This window comes from Crocuta crocuta, unplaced genomic scaffold, assembly GCF_008692635.1.
Source record: "Crocuta crocuta isolate KB4526 unplaced genomic scaffold, BGI_CrCroc_1.0 scaffold127, whole genome shotgun sequence".
NCBI lineage: Eukaryota > Metazoa > Chordata > Mammalia > Carnivora > Hyaenidae > Crocuta > Crocuta crocuta.
In genome coordinates this window covers 8,908,773-8,926,533 of record NW_027532008.1, presented here as the reverse complement: position 1 = coordinate 8,926,533, position 17,761 = coordinate 8,908,773, and the positions used below count along the sequence as shown (strand labels likewise).

At 51.2% G+C, this 17,761-nt stretch overlaps 1 protein-coding gene across 6 annotated transcripts in view; it reads right to left on the bottom strand.

The window, feature by feature from the left end:
* CAPZB (capping actin protein of muscle Z-line subunit beta) overlaps positions 1-17,761 on the bottom strand; it is a 133,460-nt gene that overhangs the window by 71,697 nt on the left and 44,002 nt on the right. For 2 of the 6 annotated variants that reach the window (XM_077775891.1, XM_077775890.1), the window contains exon 2: positions 4,889-4,994. The exons of the other annotated variants lie outside the window; for them this stretch is intronic. In XM_077775891.1, the coding sequence (XP_077632017.1) occupies positions 4,889-4,994 (106 nt within the window). The remainder of the gene's footprint in view (positions 1-4,888; positions 4,995-17,761) is intronic. 6 annotated transcript variants of the gene reach the window in all.

The window sequence follows — 17,761 nt, the reverse complement described above, 5'->3', positions numbered from 1 at the left end:
TGGGTGGGATGCAAAATGATGCACAGCCACCTTCGAAGACAGTCTGGTGGCTTCTCACAAAGCTGAGCATAGCCCTGCCGCCATCGTATTCGTGCGATCCAACACCTGCACTCCTCGGTACTTACCCAAAGGAGCTGAAAACTTAGGATCAGCCACACAAAAACCTGCACACGAACGTTCATACCAGCTTTATTTGTAACTGCCCAGACTTGGGAGCAACCAGCGTGCCCTTCCATAGGTGAACAGATAAACAAACGTGTGGCCCATGCAGACACCAGAATATTATTCAGCGCTAAAAAGAAAAGATATCGAGCCATGAGAAGACATGGAGGAGCCTTGAATGCCAAGTGAAAGAAACCAGTCTGAAAAGGCTACATGCTAGTGATTCCAACTGGGCAACATTCTGGGAGAGGCAAAACTATGGAGACAGGAAGATCAGTGGTCACCAGAGGCTTCAGGGGGTGGGGAGGGCTGAACCCGCAGAGCGCAGCACATAGGGTGTTCAGGGCAGTGAAGCCACTCTGCACGGTGCTATGATGACGGGTATATGTCATGAAAATGTGTCCTCACGCACACACAGTGCAACACCTAGAGTGAATCCTGACGGAAACCATGTGTTTTGAGTGACTGATGTGTCAGTGTAGATCCAGCAGCTGTAACTCTGGTGGGGAGGGCCGTGCGTGTGCGTGGCAGGGGATACACCGGCGTCTCTGTACCTTCTTGCTCAATTTTCCCAGGAACTAAAAACTGCTCTAAAAAAGTTATCTACTAAAAAAAAAGAAAAGAAAAAAAAAAAGGTGTGTGGGGTGGGGGGCCTGGGCGGCTCAGGCGGTCAAGCGTCCGACTCTTGATTTCAGTTTGTGAGATCAAGCCCCACACCAGCAGAGAGCCTGCTTGGGACTTGTTCTCCCTCTGTCTCTGCCCTTCCCTGGCTAGTGCATGCTCTCACTCGCTCTGTCTCTCAAAGTAAATAAACAAACGTTAAAAAAACAAAGGTGTGAACTAGTGTTTCTCAACTGGGGTTGATTCTGCCCTCCCATAGCCCCCCAGGAGACATTGGGCAATGTGTGGCGGTACTTTCCCGTTGTCATCATGGGGAGAGAAGGCACTCCTGGCACCTGACGGGTAGGAGCCAGGGATGCTTCTGAACAGTCTGCATGCAGAAGACAGTCCCCAGCAGCCTGGCCCCAAATGCCAGAGTCAAGTTTGAAAGCCCTAATTTAAAAGTCATTTTGGGGGACTGCAGACGCTCAGACTCTGATCCAAGCTAAGGCCCTAGAAAACTGCACACCCAAAGAAAGGTTTTCTACACAATTTGAATTCACAGGCCACTCACAACCCATAGACACTTCTGGTCTGTAGAAATGTTTTCAACTGGGTGTTAACAATCTTGCTGAGAACGAAAAACCAAACTTAGACTGAAGCAACCCGAGCTGTGCTGAAACCTTCATCCAGGATACACGGGAAGTCAGAAGCGACAAGCCAGAAACTGAGCAGCATATAATCTAGGAAGAGAAAGCTGTAACTTGGCCAGAAAAGATCCACATGGAAAGATCTGGCATCCACCCTTCCACGGAGCCTGCTCGCGGCCTCACCCCCGAGGGCGCCTGCAGCCCGAGGCCCTGGCCCGGACGGCCCTCTGTCTGACTTGCATCTATCGGAGGGCACTAGAAAAACACGACTCCAGAATGTTCTAACTCCTGCCTTGCATTAATCCCCATGAATCCTACTAGGAAATGTTTCACTACAGATGTCTAGGGCTGACGACGTCGGTCGTTAAATTAGGAAAAGGACCGAAGGCCTCCCAGAAGTGAGGCCACACGGTGAAGCTTAATGGTAGCTTGTAAAAAGTTTAAAAATTAGAGTGAACACCAGGAGTCGCCCCACACCCCGAGGGGTCCAAACAGGCCACGACGCCAGAGAGCGAAGACCCGGACGGCCCGCAGCCACAGGCAATGACACGAGTGAGCCCGGGGGACAGCGACCAGCTGTCGGGCGTGGGATTCCTGCCCCGGTTCCTGCCCCTAGCCGGCTTTCTGTGTATTCTGTGGACGGTCATCCCACGACGGAGTGCTCCCCACAGTTGGCGCCTTCAAAGCCCAAAATGCTCCCAGACACGTCCTGCAGACAACACGCTTCAGGAGGTCTACACCCACCGGTGGCGGTCCCCAGGCTGAAGAGTAATAATAAAAGCATGACCACGGACAGCACCTCCCTCTGCAGAGTTCTCTCCCCATTCAGTTAGTTATTCAATAACTACTGGCGTGTTTCCTGGGTGACATGCACTGTTTTTGATGCTGAATGGTGAATAAAACAAAGTCCCGGCCTTCAGGAACTGATGCTGTTGTCAAAGTCTACACAGGGGGAAAAAAAAATCAATGAAGAGTCACTGTTAGGATGTCAGACTAAAGAGGGGACAGTTACCCACTTTAGGCTGGTAAGGCTCTATGGGATCGGACTACATGTTGTACGTGCGTGTGTGGTCTGTGTGTTTAAGCATATGAACCAAGTCAGGAAATGTTTCACTTTCTGCTAGATTTTCACATGACTTAAAACACAAAACTGCTTTCAGTGCCCTCCATAGAATAAAGCCACTGTTAATACAGACTAGAAACAATTTTTCAGAATAAGCTGAACGAAGCACTACGGCTTTAAAAAAAAAAAAAGCCTCCTACGGAATCCTCAGACAGCTGCGAGGGTCGCCCATCATTTGCATGCAGTAAACCTCGGCCCTGTTACATGAAGTCAAGGGGCACAGACTGATCTGGAAATCCTCCTCCAACAATTTATTCGGCCCCCAGGCAGAGATGTCAAGGACAGGACATGGCCCAACCTGTAGTAAACTCAAAGCCTAATGCAGTAAACACACCTATCCCCAAAAAGGAAGAGAGTTACCGTAAAGGTGGTACAAAGTGGTACAGGGAACCTCCCCTTTATCACAGGGCGGGATGGGGGGCAGGAAAGGGGGGCCCTGCAGGCGCAGACGTGGTGTGACAAATGGGTATGGGAGAGCACAGCGCAGGCACAGCGAGACCCACAGAGGAGGCAGGTGCAGCCATGGGAGGTGATGGGGGCCCTGTCACGAGGGGCCCACGGTCAGGCTGGTTCCCACGCACGCGGCGCAGAGGGTGGCAGGTTTCTAAGCAGCCTCCACGCTGGGGCTCCAGACCTCGGGTGTCGCAGCAGCCGTGAAGCGAAGCTTTGCAGGAAGGAAGGCCTCTCTGCCCCATGTTCTGTGGCCTCGCAAACTTTAAAATCGGCTTCTCCAGAGGGATGAGGAGCCCCTAAAGACGTGTCCACAGAGGAACGACAGGAACACTGTGCGTCTTAGGACGTTAAACAGATTACATTGTCCAAAAATGGCCATAACAAGGTCTCTCACCCGGCGTGCTCTGACAAGTGACTCTGACACTCTGCCCTTTGAGAGGTGGAGTCTACACACCCACCCCCACCCCACCCGTTGGAGATAGGAGAGCTTTGGCAACTATTCCTATCAATTCCCACCAGAATTGATGCTCTGTGTTTTCTCAGTCCAAGCCATAAAAGACAATTCATTTTTTTAACTTTCTTTTTTTAAAATTTTATTATTTAATTAAATAAAAAAAAAACTTATATCCAAGTTAGCATATGGTGTAATAATGGTTTCAGGAGTAGAATCCAGTGGTTCATCCCCTACATATAACACCCAGTGCTCATCCCAGCAAGTGACCTCCTTAATGCCCCTTCCCCCTTTTAGCCCATCCCCCACCCACAACCCCTCCAGCATCCCTCAGTTTGCTCTCTATACTTAAGAGTCTCTTACATTTTGTCCCCCTCCCTGTTTTCATATTATTTTTGCTTCTCTTCCCTTATGTTCATGTTTCGTATTTTCAATTCTACATATGAGTGAAGTCCTATGATATTTATCTTTCTGTAGTTTCGCTTAGCATAATACCCTCTAGTTCCATCCACGTTGTTGCAAACGACAAGATTTCATTCTTTATGACTGCTGAGTAATATTCCATTGTGTGTGCGTGTGTACACACTACATCTTCTTTATCCATTCATCAGTTGATGGACATTTGGGTCTTTCCATACTTTGGCTGTTGTCGATAGCTACTACGAACATCAGGGTGCGTGTGCTCCTCTGAAACAGCATACCTGTGTCCTTTGGATAAATACCTAGTAGTGCAATTGCTGGGTCATAGGGTAGTTCTATTTTTAATTTTCTGAGGAACCTTCACACTGCTTTCCAGAGCGGCCACACCAGTTTGCGTTCCCACCAGCCGTGCAAAGGGGTTCCTCTTTCTCCACATCTTCATCAACATCTGAGACTGGCCTTCTGACCGGCGTGAGGTGGTATCTCACTGTGGTTTTGATTTGTGTTTCCTTGATGATGAATGATGTTGAGCATTTTTTTCATGTTACCTGTTAGCCATCTGGAAGGACAATTCATTTCCCACCTTGCTTGCTGGACACTCAGGCTTGGAGCCCCGAGCTTCAGTGTAAACTATGGCGGCCATGCTGTGAGGAAGCCCAAGCTAACCTACACAGCAAAGCCACATGGAGGGGCTGTGAGACTCTCAGCCAGCCCCCCGATGTCCCCTCCTCCAGATGCAGCTGTCTGACTGCAAGAGCTCGAGACCCCAAGCCAGAATGACTCACCCAAGGCCCTCCTGAATTTCCTGAGCCACAGAAAGCACCGGACATAAGGAGTACTGTTATTTTACATCCCCAGGTTTGGGGGGTTCTGTTAGTTAGCAACATTAACTAATACGGGAGGACATCTCTGGTGACTGTGGGGAGGTGGCCTGACCAGAGACAGGGTCAGGGCTGTGGCTCTGTGGCTGGAGAGGAGGAGAGGGTTTGGGACTTGAAGAGGCAGGAAAGACGGGACGAGGGTACTTACTGGGAATGGGAGCAAGCCCAAGAAGTTGGAGACGACCCCCTGGTCGAAGACAGTGCTGCAGTCCCATAGCGTGCGTGTGGTTTCTGCCTCTGCCCCTTTAAACACACTGTAATTTCAAAGACAAGCAGCAGCTCCGAGTGTACGGATTTCTGAGCAGAAGTCCTGCTCGGCCTGCGCTGGGGCTTGCTGGGGCCGATCGGCACTTCACAGCATCTGTCTACACATAAACAACCACCCAAAGCCTCAAGGCCTTTACAGTCTTTCCTAAGTTCATCAGGACCTTCACGCGTTTACATTCCTGAGAGGCTGAGTAAATTCTTGCTTCACAGACAGCACAAAGGTAAACTTGGCCCAGGCTGACTGCCCGCAAATTCATGGGGTCTAACTTAACCCTGGCTTGTCCTGTATCATCTGTGACCCAGCAAGGAACTGTTTACAAGGGGAATCGGTTTTCTGCCATGTGCTTCAGGAACAGGTCGTGCCGGGGGCTATTTGGGGAACGATTCGCCAGCCGGCCCAGCCCACAACTCGCCTGTCGGTCACTCTGGAAAAGTCTCTTCCACCGACTGACTGCCCTCTGGCTGAATCTCCTGGGAGGGACACGGTGGTGAGGGTGATGGCTCACCCAGCAAACAAGCATATTCCCTCCGAGTGACTTTTCATTTCCCTGGGGAAGTCCAGGACCCTCTATCAAGCGGATCAAAGCCACAGTGAAAGCCCATTTGGCCACTCAAGCCTCCTTCCACCTTTGGGGGTCAGTGCTGCAGATCATCATAGCTGGATCAATGTCATTTCCTAAAAACTAAGGCGGAAACCGCACGACGTAAAAACCATTTTACAGTGACTGGTGCGGTGGTGTTGGCGGGCCCACCGTGGTCTTGCTCACTCTGGAAACGCCATGGCTCTGTAAGTCTCTGCTCTAAAAAAATTCTACCAGAATCACAGGACACAACTTTCAAGTTCATCTAGGTCCTGCCCTCTCATCGTACAGATGAATAATGGAGGTTCAGAGAAAGTCTGGCAAGGTCAGCGGCAAAGTCAGCACTTGAGCCCGTACCTTCATGCTGAGACGTTTTCTACCACACACCATGCTGATCTTTCCACTTGATCCCGTCACTGAGCACCTGTGCGAGGGACGGGCATGCACGGGGGACAAAGGGCTGGACTAGCCAGATGGTCCCTGCCTTCAAGGAGCTTGTGACCCAAGAAAGAAGGCAGTGAGGAGCAGGCAGCAGGAAAGGACTACGCCGCCTTGTTCAACCCTCAGCACCACCAACACCCACTCACCCCATCGCCCCTGGGGAGCTGGAAGCCCCTCCAATAGCCAAAGTACCACCCCTGTTTTCATCCTGAGAGATGGTGACCCTTGTCATGTTTTACAGGGTCTGTGTGTTTACAGAGAGGACAAGGCAGTGAGCACGGTTAAACCATCTCTCACTGGCAGAGGGTTCCTGGAACACAGCCCGGTGTCGGTGTCTGCTTTTTACATTTTTCTGATCTTCCCGTGAGCTACACTTCATCTAATATGTTACTTCTAATCTACTAGCAGGGTGGAAACTGGAAATCTATTTTTGTTTAAAAAAACAAAACAAAACAAAACCAAAATCAACTCCGATGGAAGGAATAAACCACAGGTTCTTAACTTGGGGTACAGAGCCACTGTTCCACAGCTCGTGAGCGCCTTGGCAGTTTGTACACGGGTGTGTGTGTGAAGGTACAGATGTGTGTGTATGTGTGAGAAAGGAGGTGTGTGTATGAGAGAGAGAGAGAGAAGACAGGGATGTGTACATATGCACAAGAGAGAAAGTAGGGGTGTGTGTGTGTGTGTGTGTGTGTGTGTGTGTGTGTGTGTGTGAAGGAAGGGGTTTGTGTATGTATGCATGAGAAAGTAGGGGTGGGTGTGTATGAAGGCAGGGGTGTGTACAATGCATGAGAGAGAGTGTATGTAGGAAGGGGTGTATGAAGGCAGGTGTGCGGGAGTATGTGGGAGAGAGCAGGAGTGTGGTTAAGAAGGTAGAAGTGTAGGGGAGCCTGGGTGGCTCAGTCGGTTAAGCATGATCTGACTTCAGCTCAGGTCATGATCTCCTGGTCTGTGGGTATGAGCCCCACGCCAGGCTCTGTGCTGACAGCTCAGAGCCTGGAGCCTGCTTCAGATTCCATCTCCCTCTCTCTCTGCCCCTCCCCTGCTTGGACTCTGTGTGTCTCTCTCAAAAGTAAACAAACATTAAAAAAAAGAAGGTGGCAGAGGTGTAAATGTACAAAAGTAGGTGTGTGTGTGTGAGAGAAAGCAAGCAGGGGTAAGTGTGTGAGGGTAGGGATGTGTGTATGTGTGAAGGTAAGTGTATGCATATGAAGGCAGGTGTGTGTGTGTGCACACATGCGTGCACAGTTTTCCAAGGTTAAAGGTCCACAGCTTTTTTGCAAAGTCTAAGACCCCAAAGGCACAGATGTGATTTAATAATGATAAAAATTCCTATCCTCTTACTTCACCTGCAGGGTGGGGCTCAATCGGTCACCACCTAATCCCTTGGAGCCGGGGGTTTTAGAACTTTCAAGCACTGGCTCAACAATGCTCTCCCCGTCGCTGTTGCTCTGGCTCTCCCCGCCGCAGGATGACCAGGAATGAGGGAGAGGGTTGGGTAGGCATCTGCCCCAGGAGCTCCCCGCAGCCCCGGCCCCGTAGACGGCAGGAGCCTTCCTAGAGCACAAAGCACAGGGCTTCTCGGCTGAGATTTTACCACGACAGTCGGTGGGTGCTCCGGGGCCCCCTCCTCCCTGACTTTTTGCTCATCTGACGCAGGTTTTCCACTTGGGCTGCCAGGAGCCTCTAGCAAAGCAAGGCGGAGCGTGATTTCTGTTTCCAAGTCATGAAGCACCAACAAAGGAGAGCAGACCCCTGCAACTCCCACCTCCCCTCGTGCCCCCGCCCTATTTATGATGGGGCACGTGGGACTCACGGCTCCCCTAAAGCCAAAAAACAGTAAGAGTTGATCAAATTCCATATTCGCCCCCAAAAGACCTTTTCTCCCCCTCTTCTGTACTGTCCTCTCCTTGTTCAGCTTTCTTTCTGAAGCCCTCTGGCCAGGACAGCACCAAGGGGTATCTCCATCAATTCTGCTTTCACTGTACTTACTGATATTCCCAAGCTCGTCTGAGGCCATCGAAACCAGACAAATGGAACAGCCCCCAGAGTGTCCCCAAACGACCTCGACTCCCCACTCAGCAGCAAGAATGTCCAAGTGCCTCTCTCCCTGGTACATTTATTCCGAGGCAAAACTTAGCAACTCCCACATAGGCTCTGTGTCAAATACTACAACAGCCATCAGCTGAGGCTTCCCTTACACATCCCGTCAGGGAGTGAGAGATCCAAAGTGAATCACGCTCAGCAGGTGGGGCTCTATCTTCGCTGTAGTGTGGCTGCTTCGGGACAACCAATTCTGGGTTTACAGTCCCCAAACCTCTAACTGCGGAATGGCTTCTGCGCAGGGATCACAGTCTAGCTGGTAAGCGTGGTGGGATGGCAGAACGCCTCAGTGAGTTGGCAATCGAGTCCCCAAGGGGGCGTAAGGGGCATGACTGGGCGAGCTCGTTCTAAACGGCCAAGCGGAGTCCCTGCTTGGCAAGGGCACAGGTGGGTCTGGTGGGCCACCTCCCCTGCAGGGCAGAAAGCAGCTCTCTTCCCCCTGCAGCCTCCGCCTCAACCCACCCCCACCCACTCCTGCCTATACTCCAGAAGGCCTGCTGACCCTGTTCCACATCCTGAAACCCGGTTCCCGATCTGCACTCAACTCGAAGGCAACTGCTGCCTGCTCTCTGCGGCCGCCACGCAAAGCACAGGGGACGACTTTAAGCAGGGAGACAGCTCAGGTCCGACGACATCGACAGGATGGCTGTCTGACAGATTTCTCTCTTCCGCGCAGCTCTTGGCTCCGCTAACGCTCTCGGCTCTGCTAACGAGACAGGGAGGGAAGTGGAGCATTTTATCTTGGGTGCGCCTCTACCTCTCCAGATTGTGAGGCGCAGAATCACAGAAACAGAAGCTAGAGGGAGCCTAACAAACCATCTGATGAGCAACTTCTTTTAAAAATGAGAAAAACCGAGGCCCAGACTTACAGAACTAATTAATTCAGACTTAATCACATAACTAAGTAGCAAATGAACTGGGACCAGAAAACAAGTCTCTTCATTAAACCGTGTAGTGCTGTTTATAGTGTAATCCTAAATTAACTCAAGACTGAGGATAGATTCACCCCCCAAAATCACTGCTTTTAATAAAATTCTGTGTTAGAATTAATAATGGTGTCTTAAAGACTACTTCTATTTCATCCATATAATTCTCCTTTCCAAATTAGTCATTCGTTATCAGAAACACTAAGAATCCAAAATGCAGGGGCGCGCCTGGGTAGCTCAGTCAGTTAGGCGTCTGACTCTCAATACTGGCTCAGAACATGGTCTCATGGGTCATGAGTTCGTGAGCCCTGCGTAGGGTTCTGTGTTGACAGCCCGGAGTCTGCCTAGGATTCTCTGTCTCCTCTTCTTTCTGCCCCACCCCTGTGCTCGTGCACGCGTGCTGTCTCTCTCTCTCAAAATAAATACATAAAACATTTTAAAAAATGATGACAACGACGACGACAACAACAACAACAAAAACCAGAATGCAACCAACTTCCAAAGAGCAAGGGCAGAGAACGCGCCTCTGCTCCGGGCCTGCCGTGCGCTGCACCGCCCACACCACACGCACACATGGGTTCCAGGAAAGCCTCCCCACAGCTCCACGAAACGGGCACAACTCCCCCAGGTTTACAGAGAAGTAAACCAAGTCTAAGAGAGGTTAAGACTTGCCCCAGACCCCGAGCCCTGAATGACAGAAAAGGACACAGAACACACACCCACGGGTCCTGCCTCCCAGGACCAAACCCTCTCTAGAGAACGTGAGGGGCCCAAGCTAAAATAAAACTTAGTTCAAACGGCTTTTGGAGAACGGCTTGCTGGCTCACAGATCCGGTAGGGTGAGTGCGTTTCCTGTCCCCAGTGGTGCAAATTACAACAGTTCTACCCACAACCACGGTCTGAAACCTCATCCTCTCGGATGCAGACTCTGTTCTCACAAACACCATCGCCGACGTGTAGATTTCTTGAAAACACTGCAACCTTTCTCAGATGGCTTCTCTGGCTCAAGGTTTCCTGGGCCCCTTTGGAAGATGTGCAAGGCGCCACAACCTATTGTCTGGTCATTAATGCTTCACAGTCAGGTGTGGTACTGACTGGTTTCACATAACATGCTTCTAATCCTTTCACTTTGTCAGCTTGGAGTTAGACACGTAATTAGGGCCAATCCTGAGACGTCTTCCATCAAAGTCATGCGTGCTGTCCATCTCCACCTCAATGACACAAGGAATTCAAGAAGCCTTTCACAAAAGCCAATGGCGATTAAAGCAGAATGTCACACTATTCCAAATGAGAATTAAAAAAACAAAAAACAAAAGTTTGGGAGAAACACCATCCGCACATTCACTGATGGAGGCTGAGACAAGCGGACCCCCTTTCCCACGGCAGGAGCAGCCAATTCACAGGAACCCCTCCCCCCCACTGACTTATAAGACAGCCTGGCTGACCTTTAACGTTTCCCCGTGGGTTTCTGCCAATAACACAGCACGTGGTTTCCAAAGGTGTAGGGGGGCCTTGGGTCTAACTTGCAACGGTACAAACATACAAATCTTGACAGAAAAGCAAGATTTAAAGGAGCGGAGAAAAATACAGGCCCCATCAACCCAAAGAACTTCATCTAAAAGGGGGCAGCGCTGCCTTCTGTGCAAAGGGGGGCTTGAGGAGAAGAACACACGCCTGTCCATCAAGCAGCGCTTGGCCCACTCCTATCCCGGGTTCCTGATGCCCTATTTCAGATGTGAATCAGTACGGAAGGCTCTCCAATCTCTGCTTGTCCTATGCAGCTGAGGGGCAGCTCCCGGTTAGGGTACCAGCACGGGCACAACACAGCACAGCACCACAGAGTCCCACCACAACGACTGGACCCCCTGGCACCCCTAAATATGTCACCAACAATTCCGTATGCATTGCTGACAGTAAAGTGCAACGACCATTTTACCAGCCTGTGATAAATTTGCAAATCGAATCTAAGCCGGGTCTCAAAGCTCATCCGTTCTGGTTGTCAGGACTCGCTAAACAGAGAGATGCCTTAAAAATGAGGTCCTTCTGGCTTCAAGATCTACGACCTACAACACACCACCTTGCCAGTCAGTGGCTGGCACAAAGCACCTTGGAAGTTCAGACAAAGGCATACAGCTTTCACCTGCTGTTTCTGAGTAATGAAGATCTGGACAAGTCTTTCTCCTCCTTCAGCCTCAACTCCATCATCTGTTAAATGGGAATAACAGTACCTGCCTTATGGCACTGTTCTGAGGACATCAGAAAGAATCTGAAGAGAATCTAGCACAGGTCCTGAAATATATTAAGTAACTCAATAGAGAAAGGTAGCATCACCATCCTCTCACACAGCCTTTAGTGCCAGAGGGTACAAGAATCGAACGTTCCTATATGGAATGAAAATTCATGCTCGCATGCGTGCCTGTGCCTGCACACACACGCTTACATAATTAATATTACTGGAACATTTGCAAGTGGGTAGCCCTGGAATGAGAGCTTGAGTATCAAATCAGGGTCAGGCCTCTCCTTTTCGGTTCTCTGGGGCTCCATGAAAAGTGACCCTTACGAGGGAAAACCATTCCTCTATGAGCACACACGTATCCTTAGAGCTGGTGTGTCTTCTCGTCAAGGAGACATTTTCACAAGGTCAAACCTTCCTTCCTTCCACCCACAACGGAACGCTAAGAAACTCTGTCTCAAGAAACTTGGAGCTTAAAGTCCCTCAATGAGCAGAAAGAATTAAAGAAAGGGAAGCAACAACTTCCAAATCTGATATGTTTCTCAGGAACACACCAAATACCGCACGAGCACCTCCAGCAGGGCTCCGGCAACCAGAGCCGACAAGCACGGTTACCAGTAGCAACTACCAGAGTTTCCACTGAGCGGTTATGCCACGGCCAGCTCAGACCCAAGGGCTTACAAACGCATCCACAGTAATAGCTAAAACATATTCAGACACTGCTCTGAGTGATTAGATGCCAAAATCTCATTGATCTTAACACCCATCAGAGAAGGCCACTACTGGTGTTATTCTCAATGTGGAAACCGACCCACAGGGCGTGGTGACATCCCACGGGGACGGTGCCGAGGTAGGGATGCAAAGACACGTCTCTCGGACCCCACGGCTGGCGCGCCTAAGCACTACCCTGCCCTGTCTGGCAGCAGGACACCTGCCCCACCATGCTATCCCTCTGTGTCCTATGATCCACGGCCAGCTCTCTGTTGTCGAGTCTCGGGAAGAAGGGGAGCTGGTTATTTACCACCCGCTTCTGCCAGCTAGGCAGCCAGGGAGGGTGGCGATGGAGCGCTCTAGTCTAGGGTACAGGTTTTCTTTTCTTTTCTTTTTTAAGTTTACTTATTTTGAGAGAGAGAAGGGGAGGGGGAGGAGCAGAAGGAGAGAATCCCAAGCAAGCTCCGCATCGTCAGCATGGAGCCCAATGTGGGGCTTGAACCCACGAACTGTGATATCACAACCTGAGCTGAAATCGAGAGTCAGGCGCTTAACCAACTGAGCCCCCCCATGCACCCCAAGGACACAGGTTTGAGAGAAGTCATCTGCATTCAAATCCTGGGTGCGTCAGGTTCTAGCTGTGTGACCTCAGACAAGTGACTCAACTCTTCTGAGCTTCAGGTTTCCCAGCCTATAAAATGAGGGTAGTAACGGCGCCTCCTTCATACTGATATTTTAAGGATCAAGTGGGAGTATTCCTTATACAGCACTTCGCGCACACATGTAATATAGTCACTGCTCTGTAAATGTTCCATGGTAAGTCAACGGGGGGTGGGGAGGATAAAAGGGTATGATCTAAAATTTCAAAATAAAGGTCTCTGTGGCCTTCTGCCAACCCCTAGACAACAGTGCTGGACACATGCTCCTGCAGCATGGCGGTGAGCATGAGCACAGGGAGCGCCCAGGCCTGCAGAGCCCGGTGGCTTCACTGTCGCATCACAGGAGGGCTGGCTCCGGCTTAGGGGCCAGGGCTGGGCCTCCACTGAGCAGAAGTCCAAGGATGGCTTCCATGATAGCTCTCTGTGAGCCCCAGCGTCCGATTTCTCAGAAGCGGGTTCCCATTCCACGGCCCGTCAAGTGGTTTCTCATCCAGATGTGCAGATCCACTGACGGCATCCCCCGAAAGCAAAGAGGCTTGTGACAAGAGACCTTACGTTCGTAAGGTCTTCATGAACATAAGAAATGTCCCTGTGGCTCAGGCCGAACGCCCTCACGGCCTGCTTCTAAAGCAGGCAAGGGGGGTACTGAGGACAAGGTGCTGGCCAGCTCCAGCCCGGGGTGTAGGTACCCTAACCACCTCCGGTCTGGACGCTCTTCACCTACGGATGGAAAGCACAGTCAAAGCCGCACAGTATGCAACCGAGGCTCAGGAGACACACTCCTCTGAGGTTTCAGAGTGGGGGGCTCGCTTCCTTCTACTAAAATAGATGGTAATGTCAATTATTGCCTGTTACTTGGTCACATGAGGGTCAGCCAGCCTAAGAAACTCATGCCCTGTCCGCACAGTCTTACAAAACCTTGCCACGAATGGAGGATCTCTACGACTGGAAAAGTGATTAGCAGCGGAGCCCAAGAGGCAGTGAGGCTCACTCCAGGCGTGTCACAGCAAGACCCCCTTGGAGCGTTCCCAAGCCTCAGGAACGCATTCTCCCCGTGCTCTTCCCACCAGCCCAGGAAGCCAGCGAGTCGTCTATGAGGGACCCCAGCACAGCGAGCCTGAAAACTCACCGGTGAGAGAGCGTCGTAATAATTAACACAAAGAGAACACATCGTTGCCTGAGTTTGCCAGCGTTCTCATACCGAGCTCCTCAGTTCCGTGCACACGGCGGATGGGAGGCACCTCAGGAGAGCTCAGAGGAGTAGAGGGGGCTTGTTTTGCGAGTTCTCTTTGCTCTAACATGAAGGTAGAGATCAATTTGCTTTCCCCTTCTAACCCCGGAGTCCCAGGAGAACCATCGTGTTTGGATGTGCCCCCGACAGGGCCCCCGACAGGGCGCGCAGCCGTCCAAGCACTGGTCTTCCCTCCCGCCTCCTTCTCCGTGCGGGGAGGGGAGGGGCACGTGGTTCTGAGGTCACGCTCCTCACTCAAAGGATCGTGGGAATGCTTATGGGAGCCCTTGTGACAGCTCTGCCAGCTGGACGAGGCTGGAGGGCTGGGAGCACAGGGTGGGACCAGGAGGGCGGGCAGACGTCACGCGTTCTCATAAAACAAACGGCAATGATCAAACTGTCCATTTCAACTCGGCGCCACTCGGTGCTTCGATTACACCTCGATGAGGCTGGGAGGACGGAGTGAGAGAGCGAGCCGGCCACTCTTCAACCATCTCAAAAAAGTACACTGCTGCCCGACGGTTTGGGAAGGCAGGTTTTCACGAGAATCCAATTAGGGAGCTTCGGTAAGGAAACCCAGAGCCTGCCAGAGTCTCCCAACCATCTTGGGGCTGAGCAGCACACCCAGGGACCCGGAAGACTGACCCCCAGGCTGCCCACCGCTCTCCAAGCAGCAGAGAGGGCCCGGGGCTCACCCAGCCTCACACATGGAACCAGAACCCAGACCCAGAGCTGTGCCACCTCTTCCAGAGGGCGCTTCCCTGGTGAGACTCAGCACAAGTCAGTGGCTGTGGAAGACCGTCCAAGTTAGGAGGTCCGTTCTCACACACCCCAAGTCATTCAAAGAAGGTATTGACACAGGTGTCTGCTCCACTCCCCACCGGAGACTGACAGGCCCTACCCAGCCTTCAAGGTCACCAGGGAGGACTCCCCGCTCTCTCCCTCTTGTCCCTTCCCCACATAACCAAAAGCAGGCAGCTGGTCATTGGTGGGCTGTCCTCCGACTGGGGAACATGGCTTAGCTGATTCCCGCAGAAAGATTAAATCCAGAGCAAGAGGGCAGGGGTAGGAATCGTTTCCAATCAGTGATGGAACCGATCTACTCATCAGCCAGGACTCATTCTTGCGGGATGTAAAAATGAGCAGGTTCCACTAAAGACCCACAGAAGCCCAGGGAGGTACAGGCAACGTGGTGGCACGTCTGGGTGAGAGAGTCCTGTGGCAAAGAGGCCTTCTGCCCTCGGGCGAGCCATCAGAGATAGGAAACAGCACGTCTTTTGGAAGCTAGCCTCAAAACTCCCACAAAGTTTTCTCGGGAAAGTGAGAGAGAGGAAAGAAGTGTCTCATTCCTGGAAGTGCACATTTATTAGTTTGTATTTGTAAAAACGTAGGAAAAGATGGTATCAACTAGTGAGGTCTTTGAGTGAGAGGCCTCTTGTTCTTAAAGAATCCAGAATGTCAAGAGTTTTAGGGACCCCTGAGTCCCCCTTCCCCCTCACAAACCCCCTTGAGCCTCTGCCTGATCATCACCGGAGGGGACAACTCACCGCCGGTTTTCACACGGCAGTCCGACCCCCCCGGAGCTCTCCCAAAGATGAGTGACGTCCTGGCTACACAACATCCCTTCAAATACCGCAAACAAGGACACCTGTGTCCTCGCCCAGAGAGAGGCTCACTCCCGCTCAACGGGGCCAGTGCTGCCTATGTGCAGCACAGGACACAGTTGTGACACCACTCTCCACCAGGTGTCCCCGAGGGTCAATTCCACGGACCCAGGGAATGTTTACTATGTGCCACTCATTTCAGACTGGACTCCCCCTGGATGCAGCACTTGGGACATTGTTCTATCTTGTTTGTTCACCGAGGGTATCAAGGTCCTAAAACAAGTACTTCCTTCAGCAGTCTCTCCAGCCGCCTTCACATCCTGAGCCCAGACATGAGAGGACAGTGGGGTCAGCAGCGGGTGCTACCAGATTTCCCCTCAGCTAAAGTAAAAACACACACGTGACTGACAAGCCCAATAAACTGCTTGGAAAGTACTTCCAAGTATAACCATTCAGGAAACGCTTTTAATAAAAGATACATCGTAATGAGTATGTGTTAGAAACAGAGGCTAGGAAAGAGGATGTAAAAACAATCTGCTCTTGGGGTGTCCGGGTGGCTCAGTTCGCTAAGCATCTGACTCATGCTCAGGTCCTGATCTCACGGTTTGCGAGTTCGAGCCCCGCGTCAGGCTCTGTGCTGACAGCTCAGAGCCTGGCACCTGCTTTGGGTTCTGTGTCTCCCTCTCTCTCTGCCTCACGTATGCACGTGCTCTCTCTCTCAAAAAAACAATTTGCTCTTTTATGTAGATTGAGCATTTCTCCTAAAACCCAACCTGGCTGCCCAGTCCAACCTTCCTCGCAGCCACAGCAGCCTCAGGCCGGCTGCTCCGATGGCAACGGCTAGATCCAAGCTCTACTGCTGGGACGTGTGGCTTCCACACCAATGACGTGGATATCAGCAGACATCCACGTGAGGTCCCCTAGGTGGAGTGATTCAGAATGAACGTCCTAGCAGGTGTCATTGCTCAACTCCACTCCGTCCTTCATCCTTAAGACAGGCTATCGCATTAACAAACATACTTTCAACCAACAGTTAATGAAACTGAAAATTTTACGGAATATAAATAAGAAGCGGTTTGAAAGCTCTGGACGACTGAATCCCAGGTAGTTCGCCAGGTGTTTCCTTAGCTGTGCAGCTGCATGTCCAAGCCACAACCTGGGACACAAGGCACACAGGTGGCCTGGGCTCACCAGGAGTTCCTCTGCTCCGGGACTTTCATTGGAAGAAGAGTGAGTGGGCAGGCATACCCGGGAGCGCCCATTTCCTCCGGGACTCGGTTTCGTCGCCCAGCCAGCCTGGGTGGGGGCAGGTTTNGCTGCACATCTGCTTAGCTCCATTCACTGGGCACCCATCATCATGCGTGTAAGGAACAAGTCTCCAACCAGAGGGTGGTGAGAGGCACGTGCACCCCTCTTGCACAACGTAACACCCGGCGTGTCACCATCACACGAGGAACTCAGCCTCTAGAACCGCTTTGGACCCTCCCTGTGCACGCTCACCCCTGCAAAGTGCCGCAGGCAGTGGTGACACTGGGTGAGGGGCAGCAGGATGGGGCTGCAAAGCAGAAGGCAGAGGCAGCAGGCGCAGGGGACCTTCAAAATCATCAAGGTGGGTGTCTCCAGACGGGGCTTTCTTATCTATAAGCTCTGTGATTTCCAGTTATACGGGGCAGGCATGGCTTTTTCAGCACAGGACAAGCTAGAGTTTTTACACTAAAAAAAGTTTTTAAACTGACAATTTTCAAAACAACAAAAACCAGCAATCACCCATCATTTAGACTTTGGTACAGAGAGTAGCAAAATTCTGTTCTTAGAATGGTCACCCAGATTCCTCTTTAAAACTAAACTCGGTGGGGGGCGCCTAGGTGGCTCAGGCCGTTAAATGTCTGACTCTTGATCTCAGGGGTTGTGCGTGTGAGCCCCACGCTGGGGGTAGAGATTACTCAAATAAATAAGTAAACCTAAAAAGTTAAACCAGATGACCTGATTCAAAGTTATTTAAGCTAGAGGAGGGGGGAGTGGGTGGCGATAGATACAAGATTGGCCATGGCAATAAGCCATTGGTTCTATATGCTTGACATTTTCCATAATAAAAGGGTTTTTTTTGTTTTTCTGGTTTTTGTTTTTGTTTTTTTTACAAATTTAAATCAGTCAACACCCCTCACATTAAGCCCTAGCTGCCAACTAAGCCAGGCTCCCGCAGGCAGGCTCAGAGACCTATTTACCTGACATTAGGCAACTTTCTCCCACTGGCAGTCAGGCCAG